This window comes from Thermobia domestica, chromosome 8 (assembly GCF_964235325.1).
Source record: "Thermobia domestica chromosome 8, izTheDome1.hap1.1, whole genome shotgun sequence".
NCBI lineage: Eukaryota > Metazoa > Arthropoda > Insecta > Zygentoma > Lepismatidae > Thermobia > Thermobia domestica.
In genome coordinates, this window is record NC_137461.1 from 249,718,625 (window position 1) to 249,743,690 (window position 25,066).

Here is a 25,066-nt window from a genome sequence, read left to right on the forward strand (position 1 = left end):
GCCGGTAGACAATGTAATTGGGTAGTCGCCAAGTGGTGATCCGAGCAGTAAAGTGTGTTTCTTGTACAAACATGACATCAACTCTATGGTGTGTGAGAAATCTTATTAGCATTTGTTTCTGCCCCTCGAGACCATCTGCATTCCATGTAGCAAGGATAAGTGTATGATGTAGGACGCTGGAGTTAGAAACAGCCATCGTCAACCATTTCGGCTATTGTTTCTATTACTGCTGCAGCCTTGGAAGCTGAGTCTGCTGCTTGACGAAAACGGGTAATACCACGTTTAATATGCGTTATGATTTTGTGTAAATGTAACCCCTTGAGGAATGAAAGAATAGACTTTATGTCCAGGTTTTTTTTGGGACTCTCCTGTTTTTCGGCAGATGTTGGATGGGTGTGGGAAGTAGGGGGAGCTTCAGCGTCTTCATTGTCCGTAGCCATAGGTTGGACATTAATAACAGTGGGATCGGGAATTGTCTCTGCTGCTGGTATGTTGACAGTTTTCTCCGCTTTATCTTGAAGTTTCCTCGGCTGCTGTGTCGGCAATTTAAGAGCCTCAGAATAGGATTTGAATACTGGACATCCACGGTAATTTGCCGGGTGATCTCCCTGACAATTTGCGCAAGTGGCGGGTATGGAGGAGTCGGATTTACTGCAGGACTGGGTAAAATGAAATTGCCCACATTTGAGACAGCGCGGATGCGCTTGGCAGGTGTCCTGTGAATGCCTCAAGCGTTGGCATCTGTAACACTGTAGCACCGAGGGAGGCTTGTATGGTTCGATTTGGACCTTGTAATGAAGTAGGTTGTTGATAGCATAGATCTCTTTAACAGCTGCACTTCGTTCCAGAGCAATCAAAAACAGTGGCATCATAATTTTCTTATTATCTGTCTTGCTTTTGCGAGACATTTGATGAACGCTTGTTGGTTTATAGCCCAGTCGGATAAATTCATCCTTCAGATCGTCTAAGTCAGTGTCGATAGGCAATTTTCGGACAACCACCTTAATAGGCCTTTCATTTTTTGCTACCCCTGTGGCATACTCAGTTTTCGTTTGATCGCAGTAAGCTTTGACAGAATTGTAGTCATCTTTGTTTGCAGCTTGAATCCGAATGCGCTCCTTAGTTGGCTGAGCTAGAGGGGGCTCCTCAATGCTCGTGACAAGGTCTTAATAAATGTATAGGTGTTGGTAATTCCGTAGATGAAAATCGGAGGAGGCTTAAAACTGGGTGTCTGACTTGTCGTGGCAGTTTTAGTGCTAGTACTAGTATTATCTGATTGTGCTGGGGACAAAACCTTGAACTTATTACTGAGTGGGAGCGGTGGATATTCGGAGACACTATTAGTGAGGAGTTCTGTCTTGATGTTTGCTAAAGAAGACCGACGTCGCTTCAGCGTTCCTACTACCGTGAAATCCATGTCTTCAGGCTTACTCGAAGTGGATGGTTGTGAAGCACTGGATGCTTAAGTGTAGTGGATTTCAATTTCGCTGGGGCGGCTGCTTGCTTCTTTTTGCCAAAAGGCACTAGAAAATCTTCTGGTTTGTACGTTGGTTTTGCTATTTAGCCCCTGAGACGTGGAATCCGGGGTGATTGTACTTTTTAATCTGATTTTGCTGCTGGCTTCTGAGAAGCTATCTTAATAACTAAACTGGGAGATGGCGCCAGCTTCCCACAAAAGAGGGTACGGATCGCCCCTGTATACTGTGGTGTCTTAGAGCAATGCTCTAAGGGTGGAGTTACTTAAGGTGCTTACTCCTCCGAAGAGGAAGCACTAATATAATTCGTTATCCGGTAGAAATGCCAAAGTCGCCAACTAGTTTAGGTAATATCAGCCTCCGAAGAGGAGAATATCAAAAAGAGAAAAACAAATCGTTAACCCAAGAGAATAGCAAGTTCGTCAACAGTAAAATCAATCAGGTGTGTTAGCCTCCGGGGAGGCTTAAAACCAATTCGACGGTTGTTTTCTTAATCCTCAGAAAGATAAGTAATCCAACCGTATTTATGAAGTTCGCGATTCAATCAATGGGGATGGACACATGAAATGACTCGCTTACTTTTCTCCGCCAGCTACGGATACCCTATTTTTTAACCTGGTTAGAGCTCCAGGTGGCCAGTTCTCAGCACCAAGCATATCACCTTCCGAGCATATCAGAAATAAATCGTTACTACCTGAGAGAATTTGCATTGGTATTTATCGTTCAATATAAGCAAAGCTTTGCGAAATATATTTGGCACATATGCCAAGTAACGAATAATGTTCTGTTTTCTGTAATCGATCACAATAATATTGTTGTAAACATGTGAATCGTCTGACAACAGTTACATAGGCAACAGTTCTTCCATATTCTGTTCATATGTGCAAAGACACAAGAATAACAGATGGAAGCACTGCTATCTGTGTAACTGTTGTCAGATGTTTCACAGGTTTACAACACTATTAGTGTGACCGATTACAGAAAAGATAGAATGTTGTTAGTCACTTCCCATAAATGCAAAATATATTTCACAAAGCTTTACTCATACCAAACAATAAAAAAAACGATGAAAATACTCACAGCCAATAACAATGTATTTTTTTTATATGCTCTGAAGGCGATGTCTTGGTGTTTTGTGGGAAATCTATTCAGCATATCAATGCAATACTTCAAGAGGCAATAAATAAGTTCTGTGACTAGTGTAATACTTGGCGACTCCGAATCAACTCCACTAAAACACAGGCACTTGTCATCATACCATCTGGAAATACCAGTCGGATTCGACGAAATAGGTCTCTTTTACATCTAACTATAGCTGGCACACGCATTTCTGTCATACGTACAGCGAGATATTTGGGTGTTATCTTTGATGACCATCTTTCATGGCGTGGACACCTTCAGCATCTCATAACTCTGGCGCAAAATAAACTAAATCTTCTAAAGAGATTAGTCGGCACTTCATGGGGCCTTCATCAAGATACGGTGTTAAATACTTACAAAGTCTTCTTACGACCATCTATACTCCATGGACACATCGCATGGCTTAATGCCAATAACAAATTCTACACCCGCCTACAACGATAACGTTGTTATGTTGTTGTGTATAGTATTGGCAATCTGTGCCAGCTTATAAAAAGGCGATCAGAGGCGAATTAGTGGAACAGTATTATGTGAAAAGAAAAGAAAGATACATAGAGATATCAAGAGTGTATTATTTTGCAATCGTAAATTAGAAAAAAAAAAAGAGTTGTTGCTATGGATACATAATAAATAAGTGTGTGTGTGTAGAGATAGACATCTTGTTATGTACGCTTCTCATGAGTGGATATTAAACTCAGTTAAGAAAGTGACAAAACGTATATGTATTATATTATTATTTATGAAGTTTATTCTTCTAAAATTGGTGCCTTAAACCCGGAAAATAAGTTTGTCGTTTTGAAGTACAGTAAAAACGGCCAACATTATAAGTGATCTTAGTGTGACCACTCTAAGAAGCGGAAAAGTGATACGCCGAAATAGTATCATGAGTGTCACGGATAGAAATACAACTGGAGAACGGAGTACTCATCTAGAGATTAATCCCAACGAAAATCTTACTGACATTTTAAAAGATATAGCTCAACAAATTAGGAATCTTGACGAAAGAGAAGCTCGAAAAATTGAAGAAATAGCACAACAAATTAGGAATCTTGACGAAAAGACTCAAGATCAAGCTCGAGAAAGTGAAGAAATCGCACAACAAATTAGGAATCTTGACGAAAAAGAAGCTCGAAAAAATGAAGAAATAGCACAACAAATTAGGAATCTTGAAGAAAAACTAGACCGGAAAATAAGCCAACAAACAAAGGATTTTGAAGAAAAGCTAGAACAGTTAGAACAATGCAACGAAAACAAGTGGGAAGCTATTCAACGTCAACTTTCACAGATGAACCAGCATATTGTAGTCAAATTTGAGCAATATGACGAAAAGATGAAGAGAGTATCACAGAGAGTCACGGAATTTCAAAACTCTGTAGATCTCATAGAGGCAATATTAAACGCCCATGATACCCACATCAAGTTATTACAGGAGGAGGTTAATCTTATAAAAGAAAATTGTGTTTCCGAGAGTGCAACGCAAGACGGTGGATATAGGAACATGGTGGGTTCTGCATTTAATACTCTTGAACCTAGTCGCCATCCTAGGACGATGTTGGAAGCTAATGAACCTTCAAGTTGTGGAGAGGAAAGTATCGATTGGGAAAGAAGAGTGACAGCCATCCCGGCGAAGCTCCAACAGGTATATGAAGACTATAACAGGTAAACCCATACGATTCAGTGAAGTTAAATCACTTACTAAATTCAGTGGCATACCGGAAGATGTACCCGCTAGGGAGTTTCTTGAAAAATTTGAGGATGAGTGCGAGCTTATAGGTGTAGATGAGTCGCAGTATTTAAAATTATTGCCGCATATATTATTACCACCCTGTTTAACATGGTTCAAGGCTATCAGGGGTAGTCTTCATACATATTCTGATTTTAAGAATGCTCTATTATCTAATTACGAAAATGATTTCATGACAGCGAATAGAAATGCCATCTTGAGAACAAAACATTTTAATCCAAAATTGCATAGGAGTATTACGGAATTTGTAGTATCTACATATAATGAGTTGAGATCACTAAATCCAAATCATCCGGAATCTCGTATTATACCTTCCATCAGAATCTTATTGCCATTCCGATTACAACTGTTAATGTCGGCATAATGCATCAACTTTAACCATTTAATTATGCTTATTCAAAGTTATGAAAGTCAGTCAACAATACAGAATAATAGAATACAAGATAGAGGTCAAGGTAATTCTGGACGTAATCAGCCACAATATGCTTCTGTTCGTAATGTAAATGTACAACCTGAAAATAATTCCAATGTGCCTAGTTTTAATAATAGAATGAATACTTATAATCGTACCGGTAATCAAACACAACCCAATCACAGAAATGGTGTTAGGAATTTTAGAAACAGCAACACAAATTTCAGTAGGAATAATAATTATCGCCGATTTTCACAAAATCAATTTGTAGATGGCAGGAATTCTGTAAACAGGAAGCAAAATACGGTAACAGTGCCTAATCGCCAAGGAAATACTATAGATTGTGCTATACAATGTTGCTTAAATGAACCCTTTGAACGTATAACCTGAACTATCAAAAAGGCGTCCGATGGATTTGTATTAAATCGACCTTTGCTTACGTCTATGGTTATTATGTTCTTTATTCGATTTATTATTAAAATGTATGTTAAGTAATGAAATTATGTGTTGGTAATTAAGGATTTTAAATTTGAACATCGAATCAAAATTTGTGTTCCACCTAAAATTGGTGCTTCACATATTGAAATCTCATAATTATTTATATGAATATTATAAATATGTAAAAATAAAAGATCGTAATTTTAATGTAAACGCATCAAGGTAATGACAGATATATAAAACAGATGCAACTTATGGAAAGAATATGAATAATGAATATCGAATCTCTTAATTTTCCATATATTTATATGTTCTAATGCTTTCTAATCCTACTAATATTTAATATTTTAAAGATCTTTATTTGTGATTAATGTTGTTTGAACATGAAGGAAACTATTAGTTAGATTTAAATTTTGAATAGACCCATCGATGATAATTGTAAATCGACATATTAATAAATATAAAAAATGTAATGTTATAATATATTATATATTTGAAGAGTAAAATATTTGTATTAAAAATAATATTGAGTATATACGAGGGCTATTCAAAAGGTAGGTGTTTCATGATCTTTAACCCAGGGTTCTTTCCTTCATAGTGAAACTATTACAGAAGTCCCGTTCGGACGACATTCTACAACGATAACGTTGTTATGTTGTTGTATATAGTATTGGCAATCTGTGCCAGCTTATAAAAAGGCGATCAGAGGCGAATTAATGGAACAGTATTATGTGAAAAGAAAAGAAAGATACATAGAGATATCAAGAGATTATTCTTTTGTAATCGTAAATTAGAAAAAAAAAGTTGTTGCTATGGATACATAATAAATAAGTGTGTGTGTAGAGATAGACATCTTGTTATGTACGCTTCTCATGAGTGGATATTAAACTCAGTTAAGAAAGTGACAGAACGTATATGTGTTATATTATTATTTATGAAGTTTATTTTTCTACGCCTCCAGATAATTGAAACACATGCATTACGACTGGCATATCGCATCAAACTGCCTAGTCCTACCCGGCTACTCTATGATCGTATTCCATTTCCACATCTTCTTCATTTAGAAAAATTGCGTATCAGGTACATCACTACCCGTTGGAGGCAAGACCATCCCATCCTTCGCAGTAGTATACGTATAGATGCTGAACAAGACCTACAACCTACGGCACTTCAGCACTTAATTACAATATATGTTCTTACACATCCTGACGAACACATAGACGACTTTCTACTAGCATATCAACCACCAGATTTATCACCCAACATCTATCCATCGTTTGCACTTTAATTCACACTAACAAGGGCTTCATATTGTCTCTCATTATGTGTCGAGTCGCCCCGGCACAAGATGATAACCCTTCGTCTGTCTAACTAACCAATATCACTGTGTTGTGGCGTCTGACTTGCACTGCATCTTTCATCCCATCATACATACACAATGACAAATAATGAACATACGTTGACTGACGATTATTAATCAATTGATGAATAAAGATCCCTATATAATGGATAAATAAAGATATCAAATAAATGAAATAAAACCTCTTTGTCCTTCCACTTTATCCTTAGTTTCCCTATATAATTAACTTCACTCCCAAGAGAAGGTATTCTCTTCTACGGGTTTTGCATGGTAAAAAAAAAATCATGGTGTTGAGCAGCCACATTAAACTGCAAACTACCTTTTCTATAAAGCACTTATTCGAAGAAAGGGCGAAACCCTTTAACGGGACGACGGAAAAAAAAATGGTGTTGAATTGACACACAAGTAGCACCCTAAAGTGATAGTCATTTCGTGTTGTTTCAAAACCTCATTTTTTATTGTGTACTAATGGTCGAAACATAGTTGTAATGCAATCCTGGATCTCACCCAAAATTGTCGGTAGTAGAGATCTAAAACGGTATCTTTCACAAACTGCCACATTGGGAGATCTAGGATACCATGAGAAAAGTGTTAAGCCATCTTCAGCACATCGCCCAATCAAACGGCGTGGAAATTGTTTTCTTTTTCTTTTCTTTTCTTTTTTCTTTTTCTTTTTTCTTTTTTCTTTTTCTTTTTATTCAGGTAGCAAAGCACTTCATTGTGGTAATGCGGTGGTGCCGCACCAAGTTAGAATATGAAGTTTTGGGATTCTCTTTCACTTGTGGAAATACAACTATAGCATACGAGGAATGATATACCTAGGGCCCGGATTTTATATGCTAAAAGACTGGAAAACATTTATTTTTATGTGTTAAAATGGAAAAAAATATTTGCTAAAAATTTTTAAAAATTAACAAAAAATAACAAGGAAAAGTATGGGGAAACACCCAACATAAGAAAAATAAATATTGTATTCAACAATAGCTCCTATTCATCAGATGTTAAAATTTCATGAGCTTTGTAGTGAATAACTAACATCTTTTCCAAATTGTCCATCGTAAAGCCATGCATGTCTATTGTCACGGAATAATGCCTTATATTGAGAAAAGGAACGTTCTATTTCACACGATATTAACCTCGCGTATTTAAAAAGGGCCATATCACGAATATTCACCCCATCAACTTCACTTGAGTTTTGGCCTTCTTATACTTCAGATATTCTAAATAGGGTTTTCAGCGAATATTTTTCTACAAAAAAAAAAAAAAAAAAAAAAAACTTCTCATTTAAAAGATTTCAGCTTTTGAAGCAGAAAGAACATTCAGCTTTCTTTCAATGCACTGTACTTCTTCAACCGAAATACTTAATCAATCTCCCGTAATTTCTAGTTTCTTTATAGAGTGAGTCAAGAAACCGAAATTGACAAATATGAAAGCCAAGCCAATTTCAAACCACTGTCACTAAATTTTGAACAATTTCAATGAATGAAGCATCGAGTGGGCAGAATTTATGACGACGCTGTTTCTACAGGTGGCAAATTGCTTGTAAATATGATTGATAGATTTATATAGCCTATTCTTTTCCCGGTGTTAATTTGTTTCGAGAGAAAGAAAAAAAAATTCGTTGTGAAATTTAGAATAAAAAACGGAAAGTTATTAAAAACATGTATTACAAAAATATCCAAAATATTTGTTTACATAACTTTTTCTTCAGAAAAAATGTACTTTTATGTGAAATAAAATTTGAAATTTACACTTGCAGACTCTTGATTTGGAGAATAAACTTTGTTTTAGGCTTGTACGTGTTTGAAAAAAAAATATGTTTTTACATACAAATCGGGGCCTTAGATATACCCCTTCACAGTGTTTTCCACATAGGAAAATGGACTGTACACTTTCGATTTAAACAATACAGCAAAAACATTCACTTTTATCTTTACACAGACACCAGAGCTCTTAAACTGTTGATACTATCTCAGAATGAATTGGTGACCTGGAGGTGCAAACTTCTGCGGAATACACACTGCACTGCAACAACAGAAAAACACTTCTCATACTCCAAAACAGAATATTTTCTGTTGTATAGACACCATTTTGGAAATTACATTTGTGCTGTCATATGTCACGACAAGCAAAGATTACGAATAGGTCTATTAGAAATTAAACTTTCAAATATACTCTTCCGTTTCATCATTAGCATAAACGTATTACATTGATAACTTTTGAAATATTCCATTTTAAAATCCGATGAATCACTTATAATCATCTTGCTTTTATCAGGACTCCTAAATAAATGTCAAGAAAAACTTTAATTTCTATGAAAGCAAACAGAGGGGCAGGGAAAATTTGGTGGACAGCTATTATATATATATATCCCTCAATTTGCGATATAGAAATATCCCTCAATTTGCGAACACTGGGTACGAATCAAGGATCTTATAAAATAGAGGATCTGCCCTTATAACAAAATCTTGAAGCCATACGTCACAGTTTCGCCGCCCCTACTCTGCCCACTCCGCCCAATAGGATCGCAATGTTTTGAGCCAACAATCATGGCGGAAACGAAAGTAGCCAATCAGACGATGGTAGAAACGAGAGTAGCCAATCAGACGTGTCGATGCTCGGTTGCTTTTTGGCTTCACCGATTTAATAGGATGAAGATACATATGGGCAGATCATCTATTTATTACATCCTTGGTACGAATGGCTTGTATCTGTGTTACTTTGCGGTGGGATAGAGACCCAGATTGTTAATTATTAGTCTTTCCCAAAAACTTCTTGCATCAAAATATATTTTTAATTAAAATTATTTATGAATTAGGTTTCAGTTACAAATAAAAGCCCTTATCAAACAATAAAACAGCTCTTCCAAATGAGAGAAAAGTTTTAAAATTTCCATGTTGGCCACCAACATATGGTTGAAGTGAAAAAGAAGAAGAATTAGGTTTAAAGAAATTTGAGGTTTCTTACCTTTAACAGACCTTTGAAACAGCTGATGAGCAGAAGATCTAACGCATTCGTTGAGATTTGGGTCCGACATTGAACACAACGTCAAGTAGTCAGCTGAAAATAATAAAGTTATTTTTTATTAATTTAAGAAAATGGTGACAATATCACTTTTTTTATTTTTCTTTGAAATAAATTACTTACCTCTTCTAGCGAAGAATAAATTCACACAATATATTCAAGTGCTTTTCTGTTTGTTGACATTAAATTTGAAAATGAAAAAATAATGAAATCTTTGAGTTTTACGTCCCACGTTTATGTCGGCCATGCTAAAGGAGACGGTGATGATGAGAAATGAATGAACTGGTATAATGAAGAAAGTAGAAGGAAAGGGGAAAACCTCTAGGAAACCCACGCACATGGTGTTTGTCCACCATAAAGTTAACTTGGCGTGAGCTGGGATCGAACCAGGGACCCCAAGCACCAGAGGTCATATTTTATTTGGATTACACTTTGGAAAATTGATATTCCCAATTTTTGCTACCCTAATATTTCTTTTGGATGTTGATGATACAATGTTCAACAAATCCCAAAACTAAAGTCATATGTTAGGTACTTCAAAATTGACTTTTTTTAAGAATCGAATAGAAAAGCCAACTCTGAAATGATCTGAATTAATTGTTATGCAATTCGGAATTGAAAAACAAGATAAAAGTCTGTTGATTGTTCAGGATACCTCGGAGAATTCTTCGCTACAGACCAACATATGTCAAAGTAAGGTCTTCGGAACCCTGATAATCTATGAGTTAAATCTAGGGAGTTCACAATAAACTTTCAATTGATTTAAGTACCAATATAATATGATTAGTAAAATACATATGTAGTTATCATGCATAAAAATAAAAAAAGAAACTTAAAAAAATATATGAACCGAATTCAGAAATGCACTAAAAGACAGAAAACAATACAAGCGCTAAAAGGCAGATAATAATAATGATGAAGCGCTTAAAAGAAGAAAATAATTTATTGCTATCATCTATGAAAAAAAAAATGAAGTTTTGCCAAGCTGAACAAATTAATTCCTAATACAAAATTATTTTGACGGTAATTTTATGAGGCATTAATATGTTTGGTTTGGCTTAGCACGACTTCAACCATTTTCTCATAGATGATAAGAATAAATTATTTTCTTCTTTTAAGCGTTTTATCATTATTATTGACTGCTTCTTTTAGCGCTTGCATTGTTTAATGTATTTTAGTGCATTTTTGAAGACGGTTCATTAAATAAAAATTTGTTATTTTTTTTGTTGTTTGTTTATTTTACACTTTCTCCTAAATTTGTTGAATTTCTAGTTATTTTTCTAACTCGAACCAAAAACCCTTTGCACCAGAGCTGACTACTCTACCACCGTGCCATCCTCTTTCCAAGTAAAGTTGCTGTCCCTAATTTGTGGTGACAAGGGGCAGCTGCTCCTTCATTTAAGATCTACGGCGTTCGAGGGGATTTACTTCAAGTTAAAACTTTCTTATTCTGTATGGTAGATACGGACATGAAAGTATAAATCGTAACTCCATTATTGTAGGTTTACAGGCGAGAGGACATAAAATATTATTTTCTTAGAAAGATGTGTTTCTAATAAGATGGTAATTGAGCGACATTACAACAGATGATCGACAAGGAGAGCAGATAGCGTTACATGCCATTTACACCAAGTGGGGCTTTCAAAATGATGTCCAAACATGAAGAAAACGAAAACCGTATTTTTGGAGTTACGTTCCTCTGGTTCTCAAACGACGAAATCTACCATAAAACAAGTTCACCAAAAACCAAAACGAATCTCTTAAGTGAAACGAAAATGTGATTTGAGTTTATTTCCATATAAATGTCTGCTATTAGTAGATTCCCCCAGAAATATTTCTTAAGGTTTTAAGTTGTGTTTTTTTAATATAAGTAGTGAAGCATGAAATGGTCCCACCATGCCATTTCCGAAGAAACTGAAAATAACTTATGGTGTTACTCATAAGCACCAACTATGTGGGGCTACATTGGATGTATTTTGTGGGTGCTGAGCACTCACTGAATTTTTGAATTCGAATTAACTTCGAAATAATACGTTTATGCGCCGAATATAAAAAAGAAACTTTAGTGCGTGTGATCCCATGGGATTCATATGTGCCGAATAACAGTTTATCGATACCTATTTTAGACTCATCAGGTTTGCGGCGTATCGAGGATCGAGCGATATAACATTACAACAACAATAATAATACGTGAGAGTAATTTTGTTTAATTATTTCTATAAAGGACTTGGTGTTTGATTTTGTTAATGTATATTTTTAAAAACGTAAAATGTTTTACGAAAATTACAAGCCAGTTGAATTATTTACTATTTTCACTCAAATTATCCTAAAATGTTCAAAAAATTTGACTCTAATCATTATTATTTTAATAATTTTATGTTTCTTTATTTTGGTCAATATTGCTAAACACGTTTGAAATTTACAATTTTTGTGTTTAGGAATTTTGTTTATTCTAAAGTTTAGGAAATCGTGCTATATTATTATTATTATTATTATATTATTATTATTATTATTATTATTATTATTATTATTATTATTATTATTATTATTGTTGTTGTTGTTATTATTATTATTATTATTATTAGTCTTTGCAATAAAAAAATAATTACACGGTTCATTGTATTTCAGCATGTCTTGATAGTCTTTGTCTCATTTCAGGAAGAATTTGAGAACCATAGGCCTATAGGATCTTGAACATTAGTGCTGATGTCTGAGCACTCATTTAGAAACTTAGAATTCGGTGTCTATGGTGCTACGGCTACCCCATCATCTGAACAAAATATACAGTATTTTCCGAAAACGAAGTAGAAGTGCAATGTGGGCCTTACTTCTGTAAAACGTCAACTGGGATCCCTATAAGTAATAAAAATATTTATCAAAATTATAACTTGTAGAATGACCCAAAATTTCGTATGTTATACTTTGTAGGAGGCCTAACCTCATATTTTTCTTGGCTGTCCAAATATTAATGCTCCCTCCCTCCCAGGAAAAGTTTCAAGTTAAGGCGGTGCTACGAAAGTCGAGCATGCTGGATAATTGATCATCCAAGAGCTTGCACTGCATAGTAGTCGCACGTGCAAAAACTCATGTAGCGAATCAAGAATACGAACTGAAGGTCAATTCATGTTGCTGGAGTTTTCTGTTTCAACACAATACCCTCACCCTGATCTTCGTCACGTAGTAACTTCCGCTCGTGTGAAGATGGTGCAATTGATTTTGCATTCAAGACAAGAGCTCTGCGCGACTGGTTTGCTCTATCTCACACCTGGATGCTCATCTGTCTTGCAGGCATTTACGACTTCGTGTCACTGTTCAGGATTCAGTACGTGCAGGAACAGGCAAACACCAACAGATATTTTTTTTTTCTATTTGTATGTTCATACATTAACATTTCTTGTAATATATAATAGATATTCCTTTCCAGCACTCAGATATGATTGAGACATAGTATCAGGATTTAATATGGAATGAACTTCCACCGGAAATTAAACTCTTAGCTTACCAACAAGAACGTACACCCTCCATTCCAAAAGAAACCGAACTTTTGAAAACAAATAGTACCACTAGTGCCATCTATTGTAATATTTTACCGGTAGATGGCGTAGTCCCTCATTGACAACTGGTATAAATGTCATGACATTTGGATGCACGGCAACAAAGTTATTGCGTTTCAACTGTCAGTGTGTTGTGTACATCGGGCGGAAAATGAGTTTCAAACAACGAGCTGCAATTGAGTTTTGTGTTAAACTGGGTAAACCTTTTAGTGAAACGCACCAAATGCTACAAAATGCATATGGTGATGAGTGTCTATCCCGTACGCAAGTTTATGAGTGGTTCAGGCGATTCAAATCGGGTAGAGAGACGCTGGATGATGACGAAAGATCAGGCCATCCCAGAACCGGATTATCGGAAGAAAACATCGAAAAAGTGCGTGAATTCATCAAACATAACAAAAAATCGTCGGTGAAAGTTATTGAAATGGAATTAGGCATTCCTCAAACAACCGCATACCGCATTTTGACCAAAGTTTTGGGCCTTAAGAAGGTTAATTCGCGGTTTGTACCACACAAACTCACCGAAGACCAAAAAGTTGATCGAATTGCGCATTGCAAAGACATCGTTAAAAGTGCTCGGCAGGGTCGAAACTTCTTGAAATCGATTGTAACTGGTGACGGGACGTGGTGTTTTGAATATGAGCCCGAAACAAAGCGGAAAAGTGCTGAATGGAGAGTGCCGGATGAAGGAACACCCAAAAAAATTCGCTTGGTGAAGTCAAAAGTTAAGGTGATGCTGATTTGTTTTTACGATTCAAAAGGAATTATCCACAAAGAATTTGTTCAGCCCGGCCAGACAGTCACTGGAGAGTTTTACTTGGGCGTCATGAAGCGTTTGCTGGCAAGAATTCGTCGTATTCGACCCGAATATCGCGAAATCGGCAGTTGGACTCTTTTGGACGATAATGCACCATCACATCGTTCGCGACTTGTAACTGAATTTTTGGTCAAAAATCACATTATTCGGTTGCATCATCCGCCCTATTCACCAGATCTCGCTCCGTGCGATTTCTATCTGTTCCCGAAACTGCATTTGGCGATGAAAGGAAAGTGGCACGCATCGATTGATGCCATTGAGAAGGCGACGACCGCCGTCCTAAAGACCATTCCAATAAAGGACATGGAGAAGTCGTTTGACAACTTGTTGGAGCGTGCAAATATGTGTATCGATGCAGAAGGGGAATACATTGATTAATAAAAATGATTTGTTCCAAAATGTACATTGCTTTTTTGTTTTTTAAAAACGTTCGGTTTCTTTTGGAATGGAGGGTGTATTACTAATTAGATACGACAATATTCCAGAAGAAGATAAATCAAGAAGCAGGATATAAAATGTTGATCTTAACCCTTATCCGGGCAAGCGGGGCCTCCCAGGCCCAATAGCTTCATATTTGTTTTCGAATTTCTCAATAACCCATAAATATTTCGATGACATAAAATTCTGAATTCCTCTATCTTTGGTCGAAGTTAAAGTCATGAACATATCGAGTTGGTAAGGCTAATAGAGTTGGTAAGGCCCCAGTTGCCCGTCTACGTTACAAAAGTAGCTTGCCCGGACTAAGAGCAATGGTAACTTACTTATTTGAAATGGAATTTGTAATTTTACGTTCCATGCTTACGCTCTTAAAGAATTAATGGAATGGATGAGTGATTAATGGAAGTGAATATTTAGATGCATATTTTGGTGGAATAATAATGTGGGTGGAAACGGGAATTCCAAGAAAAATCTATGGACACGAAGTTGCCTCCCACAAAGTCACATGACACGGAATCGCACCAGAGGTGAGTGCTTTGACAACTTACTTGATGCTTGGGGTAAAATTGAAAGTAAACTCTGCAATACGTTTCATTTTACTTTCAATTTTTTTTCCTATCGTGTCCGTGGGTTTTATCGGCGTACTTCCGTTTCCTCCCGCATTCACATTCCATCATCATTTACTTGCGTTAATCATCGTCTCCCTTAGCCTAAAGGGCATAATCATGGGACGTTAAACTTAAAAGACTTCATTTCATTTCAAATTTTTCACTCAATAATTTGTATGCTCTTTACTCTGCGTTTTACTGTATAAATACGTCCAAAATGAATATGTATGGCAACATCGTTGTGTTCCCATGAAAGAAAATGCCTTGCAGCTGTAATTTTCGGCTACGTAGTTGACATGAAAAACTTCTTAATAAGTCAGTGTTGCCACAGTCCTAGTTCTGGAGTGGGCTGAAAAATAGTACCAAATTGAAACAAAAAGGGCTGAATTCATTATTTTATACAATCGGGGGTAAAAGTGTCGTGGAACGCGGGGGGACGCCGTCTATCCACTTTCAGAAAATGTCTGTGGCGTCGCCCACTTCTAAAAAATACAATGGGCAAAGATAGGCAAGGGGGACGACGGGACGTTATGCATCCCCCTACTTTTTCAGATCTATTTTTACCCCTGAGTGTAATACATGGCTCTATAACATGAAAGTAACAGAGGTAAAGTTTTATAACACTTCCTCCCTTTTCCAAGAGTTTAAATCAAGAAAGTACTTTTTTTAAATTAATTTTTAAAAACATCCAAATAGGACGACTAAAAGTTATACCACACTGCTTCTTTCTCGTCTCCTTTATGCGCGGCGTGGATGCGCTCATCTAGCGTCATTTGTTTTCCGGTATAGTTCGCTTTACGAATTTTCTACACAAAGTTCGTAGCATTATGCGGTGTAACGTCACAGAAATTAATGTTCAACAGCATTTTTTAAGAGTCTGACACACAGTATGAGTAACGTGAGATGTAGGAAAGGTCTTACTGCAAAATGACCAGAATTTTCACTTGCGAAAACGGGACGCATACGAATCGGTTACGGGGGGGGGGATATCTGACTTCCAGATTGCATGTTGGGACTCAGCAGTGTTCTCAATGTACAAAATACACAAGTAAGAGTGATAACACACCGTTTCTAACTTTACGTGTACCACACAACAAATAATGGTTCCCGATTGCAAGTTCTACCCAACAATTCTTTTAACTAGTTGAACACTCAGAATTCCCACTCAATTCCCACTTGAACCACGAACATTCAATTTCCGTTTGAAAAGTCAGAAGTTCTAGACACGGCTGAACCTTGGCAACGAGTGTTGGTACGGAAGAGAGTGGAATTTGCATTGACGATTTATATTTTGAATAATAATTACGGGACACCTAGGTCATTTTTACTTAAAAACGGGACATTTAGGCGTCCCGTTCGAGAATCAGGAAAAAACGGGACAACGGTTGGAAAAAAGGGACTGTCCCGGCTAAAACGGGACGTCTGGTCACCTTGTCTTACTGGCACTTTTGAAAAAGTGACAAGTATTTCTTAAATAGTGCTCAATTGGGTAGAATTGTAGCAACTTTCTCACAAAAAGGGCTGAAAATGCCAGCGTGGTACCAACGGGCCGATGAATGACGAAAAGGGCTGAATTTGGTACAATTGTACCAAGTGTGGCAACACTGTAATAAGTACAGTCTTAGTTTTTAAAAACGTTGACAACCCAGTTTGCTTTAGAAGACGTTAATTTGGCCATCTTACGTAAGAAATTCTAATTGTTAGGTTCTCAATTAAAATCCCTATCGAACAAACGAAATCCACATTTGTTTGATTTATTTCCAACTGTAGGTAAGAATGCAGGGCTTTTCAAAAGAGGTGGGTGGCAAGATTTTTCTTTTCTTACTTTATACTACTCGCTGAGTAAAACAATACGTTTGTTATACAAATTATTAACGTGTAATAGTTTCACCAACTATGTATGCACTTTGGCTTCATCAGATTTGCATTAATAACTACCAAAATAAGGACCAATAAAAAACTCTGCAAAGTGACATGTGACAATATTCTTTACCTCTGACAACACTGATGCATTGAGCGGAGGAAAGTATTTTAAAGAGGATCGAAAGTGTTATGCAGAAAAAAAAATGTTCTCTCCCCCTGGCTTCTGTTTTCTTCCCCACTTGAGATTTATGTTATATTGTTTTGCTTGTCCTTCAACTTTCAGAAAGCTCTGTTTTCTTTTAAGAGTCTTCATCCCGGCGAAATTAAAATACCGCTAATTTTACAGTAATTATGATATCTTCAAATAGATAAAAGATAATCGAAATGTGGATCAAGAGCGCCCTGAACAATATTATTTTACATGAGAAACCATTATCACGACTCACTTATCTGCTTTTATTTCGAGCCATTTTGAAAATTGGCATTTATTTTCATGTTTCTAAACAGCTGAAAACGGAAAGCCGCTAGGTGACTTGTGATAACGGTACCTCATGCAAAATAATATTGTCTAGGGCGCTCTTGTTCCATATTTCAATTATCTTTTATCTATTTGAAGATATCACATAATTACTGTAAAATTAGCGGTATTTTAATTTCGCCAGGATGAAGACTCTTAAGCTCCAAACGGAAATAGGATGGTAGAAAGTTTCGAAAAGTGTTGGTATTTTTACTCCTAGCTTCTCATTTTAGATAAATTATATATATATATATATATACGTACATCATTAAATGAGACTTCAAACAATTGACAAATAGGACTAAATAAATTTGAGTGTTCATCTGTCTGTCTATTTCACCATAAATTTAGGTAAAAAAAAAAAAAAAAAAAAATCCGACTTCAACAAAACATAATGAGCGGTATTCAGAGAGAATTCGTTAATCGAAGTTTAGTCACAGACTAGTATCTTCCTCTATACTAAGGAAGGTGCACGTTATGGTATTCAGAGTCTACTTTGAGTACAACTAAAAAAATGATTTGGGTATGATTAACTTATATAACTCCAATGCATCGGGTGAGAAAAATAAATTGTGACAACTACGGAAAAGTAGATGAGCGCATGCGTAGTCTGTAAAAATGAAAATATATGAAATACGAAATACGAAATGTAGTGTCGCACGCTAAACCGTGGGTAAAAGATTAGCTTCTGCTCTAGATTAATTAGTCACATGTTATTAACTTCGACAAATACTACGTCCTAATCAGAGACTCTGAATACAATTTTGATAACCATCCGTTAGTCAACCCCGTAGTATGACGTTAATCAGACGTCAAAACGACTCTGCATAAGGCCCAATATTACTTGGGACGAAGGAGTGAATTAATTCCCAACTTACAAACATGATTTCGTTGCTATTATTTCCCGCAGTACCATCAGTAAGCTAATGCAGCTAGCCTAATTTTTGAGAAAAATTATCTCATCTTTATAACAATACTTAACGAAAGTTGAAGAATATGCGATGGAATTTGTAGCTTCACGTCCTACGCATATGCCCTTAGGCTAAAAGAGACAGGTTACTAATGAGAGTGAATGGTTGTAAAAGTGTTACTGGAGTAAGAATACAGGAGAACCCCTAGATAAACCATGGGCACGATCTTGTCCACCACGAACTCGCGTGGCCGGGGGTCGAACCAAGGAAACCTCGGATCAGAGGCGAGGGATCTATCACGTTTTATCTTTAACTTCTTGATTATTTTTTTTTTCAATTTTCCATTTTTCAGGACCACCTGATGCCACAAACATGCGAACACAAAAACATCCAGAACAGTTAAAAATCCACCTACGCTCTGATAGGACCCGAATCCCTACCATAACAGCTCCAGCTCTGAGTGATCGTTTCCCATAAAATGAAGGTTAAATCTACCTACACTGGTAACGACGCCAGAGAGTATCAAAGGGGCGAGTGCACTCTCAGTCGCTATACCTATGCTTCCCGACTTACGGTTGACTTGTATTATAACGAAGGTCAAGTACGTAATACAATAAAAAAAAATCTGCCTCCCTGTCAGAAATTTCTCTGCCCCTCTATTTTTTCTCGTAGAAGTTAAAGCTGCCTAGGTCACTAACATATCCATCTAGTAATCCTATTAAATCACATGATAACTACAAAAGCTGGGTAAAGAGTAAGTTTAATCTTCTAAAACCCACTATTTCTGACAACTGAAATGAAACAACTCCGAAAAAAAAAAAGTTGTAGAAATCGTCTGTTCCTCATGGAGTTACTTAGCTGGCTACATCGGGCATCGAGCATAACCTATACAGTAATACCGAAATACTAATTCAAAGATCACTTAAAGTTAGGGATGCGCATGAAACAAGATTTTTGGCTGTCTCGTCTCGAAAATGTGCTTTAGAAGTGAAGTCTCGACTCGAAAAATGTACATTTTTCTATTGGAAGAGCCGTGTCTCGACTCGGATTTTGTCAAGAAAATCGTGTCTCGACTTGTCTCGTGCGCATCCCTGGTACCTACTCGATACCTCAAGAGAAGGCACAACCTTCTAAATTACGCGCAATTCTAGGGAAAATAAAGTCTCGTTTAATGATCGTAGAAATCGAAGAAACGCATTTTTAAAGACAGTGTTATCAACGATAAACTATTTTGTACAGAGTGTAGTGACTAGCACTAATTATATATATTGGAGAGAGAGAGAGAGAGAGAGAAAGAGAGAGAGAGAAGTAGTGTGGGAGTCGCTGGTAGGAGTATACATGTTATTCACCGTTAAAAGAACACAAACAGTGTACTTTCTTTTACACATACATATTACATAGTCACTAAGTAAACAATCAGTTTCAGCAGAATAAAAACTACCGATTATTATTGTGAACTTTTTAGCATCTTAAAATTTACTTTTTATTTCAAAAACTACACATAAGAATTTAGCCTCAATCACCTCTCTTTGTTCGACCCAAATCGTGTACTGATCTATGAAGTGATATATTTCTCGTCTTTAGTACAATTAAGAGTTAATAATCATTTTCGGTTTTTTCTCATTAACAGTAATTTCCTCTCGTGCATGGGGTCCTTGGTTCGATCCCAGCTCACGTCAAGTTCACTTTGTGGTGTTCGTGGATTCTCTTGGATTTCTCCCACTTTATTCATTCCACTATTACATTCATCTTATCATCACCGTCTCCTTTAGCCTATACAGCAGAAACATGGGACGTAAAACTGAAAGAAATTTCATTACCAATAATTGCACTGTCATCTTGCTAATATCATAACAAAAAGCTGGATGAGCGTATACTTTAGTACCAATTTCATCTTAATAGTAGTTGGTTGGGTTGGAGCAGGGCCGGCGCAAGAGGGGGTCGAGCAGTGCCACCGCCCAGGGCGGCAAGTCTAATGGGTGGCAAAATTTCAAAATGAAAAGAATACTATCAAAATATAATGCTTCGTAACAGGCCCACATGGAAAAATAAAATTGTGTTCACCTGAGAATGTAATTGAACTTACTTCACTCACATTCAGGAAAATACTCACTCAGGAAATTCAGAATATTCCGCGTCTTTTTCAAATATCAAACTACTAGCCACAGGTATGTCGTTCAATATTTCCTCGCAGCGGCAAAGATAAGATTTTCAGTTACGGTGGATAAGTTTATCAAGGTGTCTATAGATTTAATGAATGACGATCTCACCACAAAAGCGAGCACAAATATCACACATAGTGATGTTGTTCTAGACCAAGATCCAGAGAATTGGCCTCGTAGTATAAATTATTCTATTAGAATCATTCCAGCCAAAACAGGTCCTCCAGAGAATTTAATCAAGTTTAACAACTCTCCCAGGGATAATTTCAACCGTCGGTTCACATGTAACTGTTACAAGTACACATTTGTAATGGCAAAACTGTGTTCAGAAGATGGTTGGTTTATTTAGAAAGTAAAAATACTGTTTTCTGTTTTTGTTGTAACTTAGTATTTTCTACAAGTAAAGTATCTTTCACAGTTGATGGCTATAACAAATGGCGCCACATTTCTGAAACTTTAGCTAGTCATGATAGGTCTCCTATTCACCTTGAGTCGCAAAGAAGATGAATGGAGTTTCGATAAAACTGAAGAGTGATCTTACAATTGACGCAGAACATCAGAAAATGGTAAATGCCTAAGCACAACATTGGAAGAACGTAATAGAACGACTAGTTGCAATAATACAGTTTTTAGGTGGACAATGTGTACCGTCACGCGGAACATCAGATAAACTTTACACAAGTAATAATGGTAATTTTCTGGAACTGGTGGAACTATTTGCAAAGTTGACAGCGTTATGGTCGAATACACTATAGAAGGACAAAATAAATACCACCATTACTTAAGAAAATATGTAAGCACCCCAAGGGGGAGAGCCGAGTTGATGCTCTGACTCCGCTTAGATGTCAAATAGAGGAGGTTTATGATGACTTACTTCAAATAAGTAACGACAGTAGAATAGATGGAATGGTCGCCCAGGATGCTCTGTGTATAGCAAACCAACTGCGTGACTTTACTTTTCTTTGCTCGCTCGTTATCTGGTATTTAAACGACTTATTACTTTACATAAACATAGTAAGCAAGTCGAAGGAAGAAGTCGAAGTCGAAAGAAGAAGAGGATGAAGCTATTGAAGATCCACAAAGAAGATACAAGATCGATTTTTGTTACAAAGTTCTAGGCGTGATTGCGTTAACTTTAAGAGAACGATTTGAGCAACTTAAACATCACAGCGAGTATTTCGATTTTCTTTACGATATAAGTAATCAAAGATATGCCACCTGAACATTTGTCTGAAAAGTGCACTAAACTTACCAGCATTTTAACACACGAAGAATCGAAAGATATTAACCCCACTGATTTGAAACACGAACTGGCAGTATTATCCGCTATAATTAACCGTAAAAGCTCACCAAAACTACTTTAAAATTAATTAGGGAACATGACTTTCTTCCCAATGTCAGTGATGCACTTACTTTACCGGTGACAGTAGCAAGTGGAGAAAGAAGTTTCTCGGATCTTAAGCTTATTAAAAAATACTATCTACGTTCTTCAATGTCCGCAACACGCTTGAGTGGTCTAGTGGGTGAAATATTGGAGTACGCGAATCTGATAAAGGAATTTGCTCACCTCAAAGGAAAAAAAAAAAGTTTCTTTCAATTAAGGGATGTTAAATTTGTGTATATTGTGTTTTAGTATATTATAAGGCTTAGGCTAATCACTTAGTTTTGCCGTAATATCTGATTCACTATATTATCTTCATGCTCTATACTCTATTGGAAACACATTTTGATATAAAATAAACTTAAAATTCTTAGTCGTGACTAAAGCATATTTTTTATTTTATTTTCTGTATGAACTGCTGTATATCACAGATATACAGCGAAATCGAGCACACTGAATATTGTCCCATGTATGGAGTATTTAAATATTACGTAAGCATTCGAGAAAGGTAGTTCAATTTTTTGTTTACTTTTCCATTTCATGTTTTTAAATGGAACATCTTACTTTTTCGTGACACTTGAACGTCTTCTGTCTAAATAAAGTTTGCAGATTAAAGGGGCGGCACATGGAAGTACCGCCCAGGGCGGCAAAACTGCTAGCGCCGGCCCTGGGTTGGAGTTTAACGCCGCTCCTTTCAGCACCAAGGCTAGGCTATATGAGATGTAGACCTATAGTTTAACGTAGGATCCGAACCATATGAGTTCCCATCGGGAACCAAACTCGGGTTTCTTCACCAAAGACGGGTACGCTAATCATATACCTATGAGAAAGCCTCTTTATCTTAATAATGAGTAGAGTTGATTTTGAGTTTAACGTCCCTTTCAGCAGCTACGCTATATGAGACGTGACCTACTGATTAAAGTGAAATCCGAACCTTATGAGCTCCTACCGGGAATCGAAACCCGTATCCCCCACTCCAAAGACGCGTACGCTAACTGCTTAGCCAGGAAGGATCTCTTGATTTTAATAAGTAATGTGGTTATAATACACCATATTTTTTTACGTCTACTAAAAATTATTATTTTTATCGATTTTCTCTAAAACTACGCATGAGGATTAAAATTCACGCATATCATTGGGTTTAGCCCTATGAGACCTATCCATTGGTCTTTGTCTAATCTTTGGACTTGCTTCTTTTCGTTATATAAGGGGCACGATGGCTAAATGGTAGGGCACTTACCTCTCGTACGTGAGGACCTGGTTCGATCTCCGGTCAAGAAAGTTTATGGTGGACATCATGTCCTCCCAGTTTTTCATTCCACCAATATTCACTTGCCGTAATCACCATCTACCTTAACCTAAAGGGTGTAATTGGCTTGGTGACAGAGCGTTCGTTTCTGCTGGCTGCGGTCTTTAGTTTGATCCCAGCTCGGGCCAAGTGAACTTTGTGGTGGACAATCACTGTGTGCGTGGGTTTTCTCGGGGTTCTCCCGTTTCCTCCCACTTTCTTCATTCATTTCTCATCATCGCCGTCTCCTTTAGTCTAACCGGCGTAAACGTGGGACGTAAAATTTAAAGATTTAATTTCATTTAAAGGCGTAAACGTAGGACGTTAACTAATAATATTGTGGAATGTTCGTAACGACTTGCCTTCATACTTGAAGAAACTACCAAAACGTGAGCCATAATGACCTTTATAAGCTAGTCATTTACACAAACAAATCAGTGACCCCTTACTGGATAAAATACATGTTACATAACAAACAACTGAAGCAGTACAGTATACAAAACAATGTTGTTAACCGATGCTCTTGATCTTATTATTTTCAGCATCTACTATTATAATAAGAGTATTACTTACAAAGTTTCCCACTCGTTATGGGTAACATCAGACAGAAGATATATGTTGGACTTGCTAACCACCTCATTATGTCTGTTGCTGGCACACAAGAAGACTACATCAAAACATCGTGGTCCCAGGATATTTGTAAACACCTTCGTGTTACTTCATCGTACTCAGGAAGTTGCCAAAATATGTGTTTATAATACAAACAAGGTAAACTAACCAGATTGTGCTTTTTTACTAATTGATATCTTTTGTATGAATATCCTACATTCTTGCATAATTCGTTGACATCCAAATAAAAGATTTTTCCTGCCTTCTTTACATCATCAAAGTTGCGTCAGTCTCCAGTAAAGTTCCAGTGGCCCGGTCCTTCACCGATGTTTAAACAGTGGTACCAACTTTAATATTCAATAATGAACTTATACATTAGTTTTAATAGATACTAACTAGTTGTATTAATCTGTTCAAACCAAGACCGAGTAACCAAGTGGTTCATATAGCTTACTTTCTTTGCATATAGTCCCGAGTTCTATTCTTTATTAACATATATAATTTAATATCACAACCACATGCTCCGTTTAGCACGGTGGCTCAGTGGTTGCCCTCCAAGGTGGTCTAGTGGCTAGCACGTCCGCCTTTGGTGTAGGGGGTCCTGGGTTCGATTCCCGGTGGAAGAGCCTCTGGAATTTTAACTGTCCTGGATATGTATGTGTTCGTGTCCCTGTCGAATTTGGTAAATTTTAAAGAAACCTTGTATACGAGACAACTCGGGTGGACAGGAAAATGAGATATGATCAGTTGATCACCGTCTTCCTTAGCCTAACAGACGTAACGTGTGACGTTAAACTCAAAGATTTCATTTTTTCACATATTGCTTAGACGCAGTTCTGAATAGAAACGTTAAGATTTCAATATATTATAAAACAAGCAAGTATTTACAGTCTGAAAATAATATTTATAAAAGTGCGCCTAATAATTTTCATCAAATAGCGTGTATCTATCCAGTACTATCGAGACTAGGAATATAGTGTCGTTTCAAATAGACCGAGACCAAGACAAGTGTTCATAAATTGGGTCGAGACCGAGACTAATAGATATACTAAGATTTACTTGAGAGAACACTGAAACCGAATTGATTGGTTACTTCCAGTTTAATGGGTATTTAGCAATTGGGCTTGTTTCTCCATCACAGTAACCCCAAAGGCCGAAAGGTGCTGCACGTAAATAATAATAATAATAATAATAATAATAATAATAATAATAATAATAATAATAATAATAATAATAATAACTCCCAAAAAAGTATAGTCCATATCAGTTCTACAAATTAAGAGATTAAAAAAAACTAAACTAACTAACTCTATGGCCTATGGAAC

At 36.6% G+C, this 25,066-nt stretch overlaps 1 protein-coding gene across 1 annotated transcript in view; it reads right to left on the reverse strand.

The window, feature by feature from the left end:
• LOC145691997 (protein takeout-like) overlaps positions 1-24,003 on the reverse strand; it is a 40,712-nt gene extending 16,709 nt beyond the window's left edge. Inside the window, exons 1-2 of the mRNA XM_081767296.1 lie at positions 23,706-24,003; positions 9,537-9,629 (exon numbers count right to left, since the gene is read on the reverse strand). Coding sequence (XP_081623422.1) covers positions 9,537-9,629; positions 23,706-23,772 — 160 coding nt within the window. The 5' untranslated portion in view covers positions 23,773-24,003. The remainder of the gene's footprint in view (positions 1-9,536; positions 9,630-23,705) is intronic.
• Between the last annotated feature and the right edge of the window lie 1,063 nt (positions 24,004-25,066).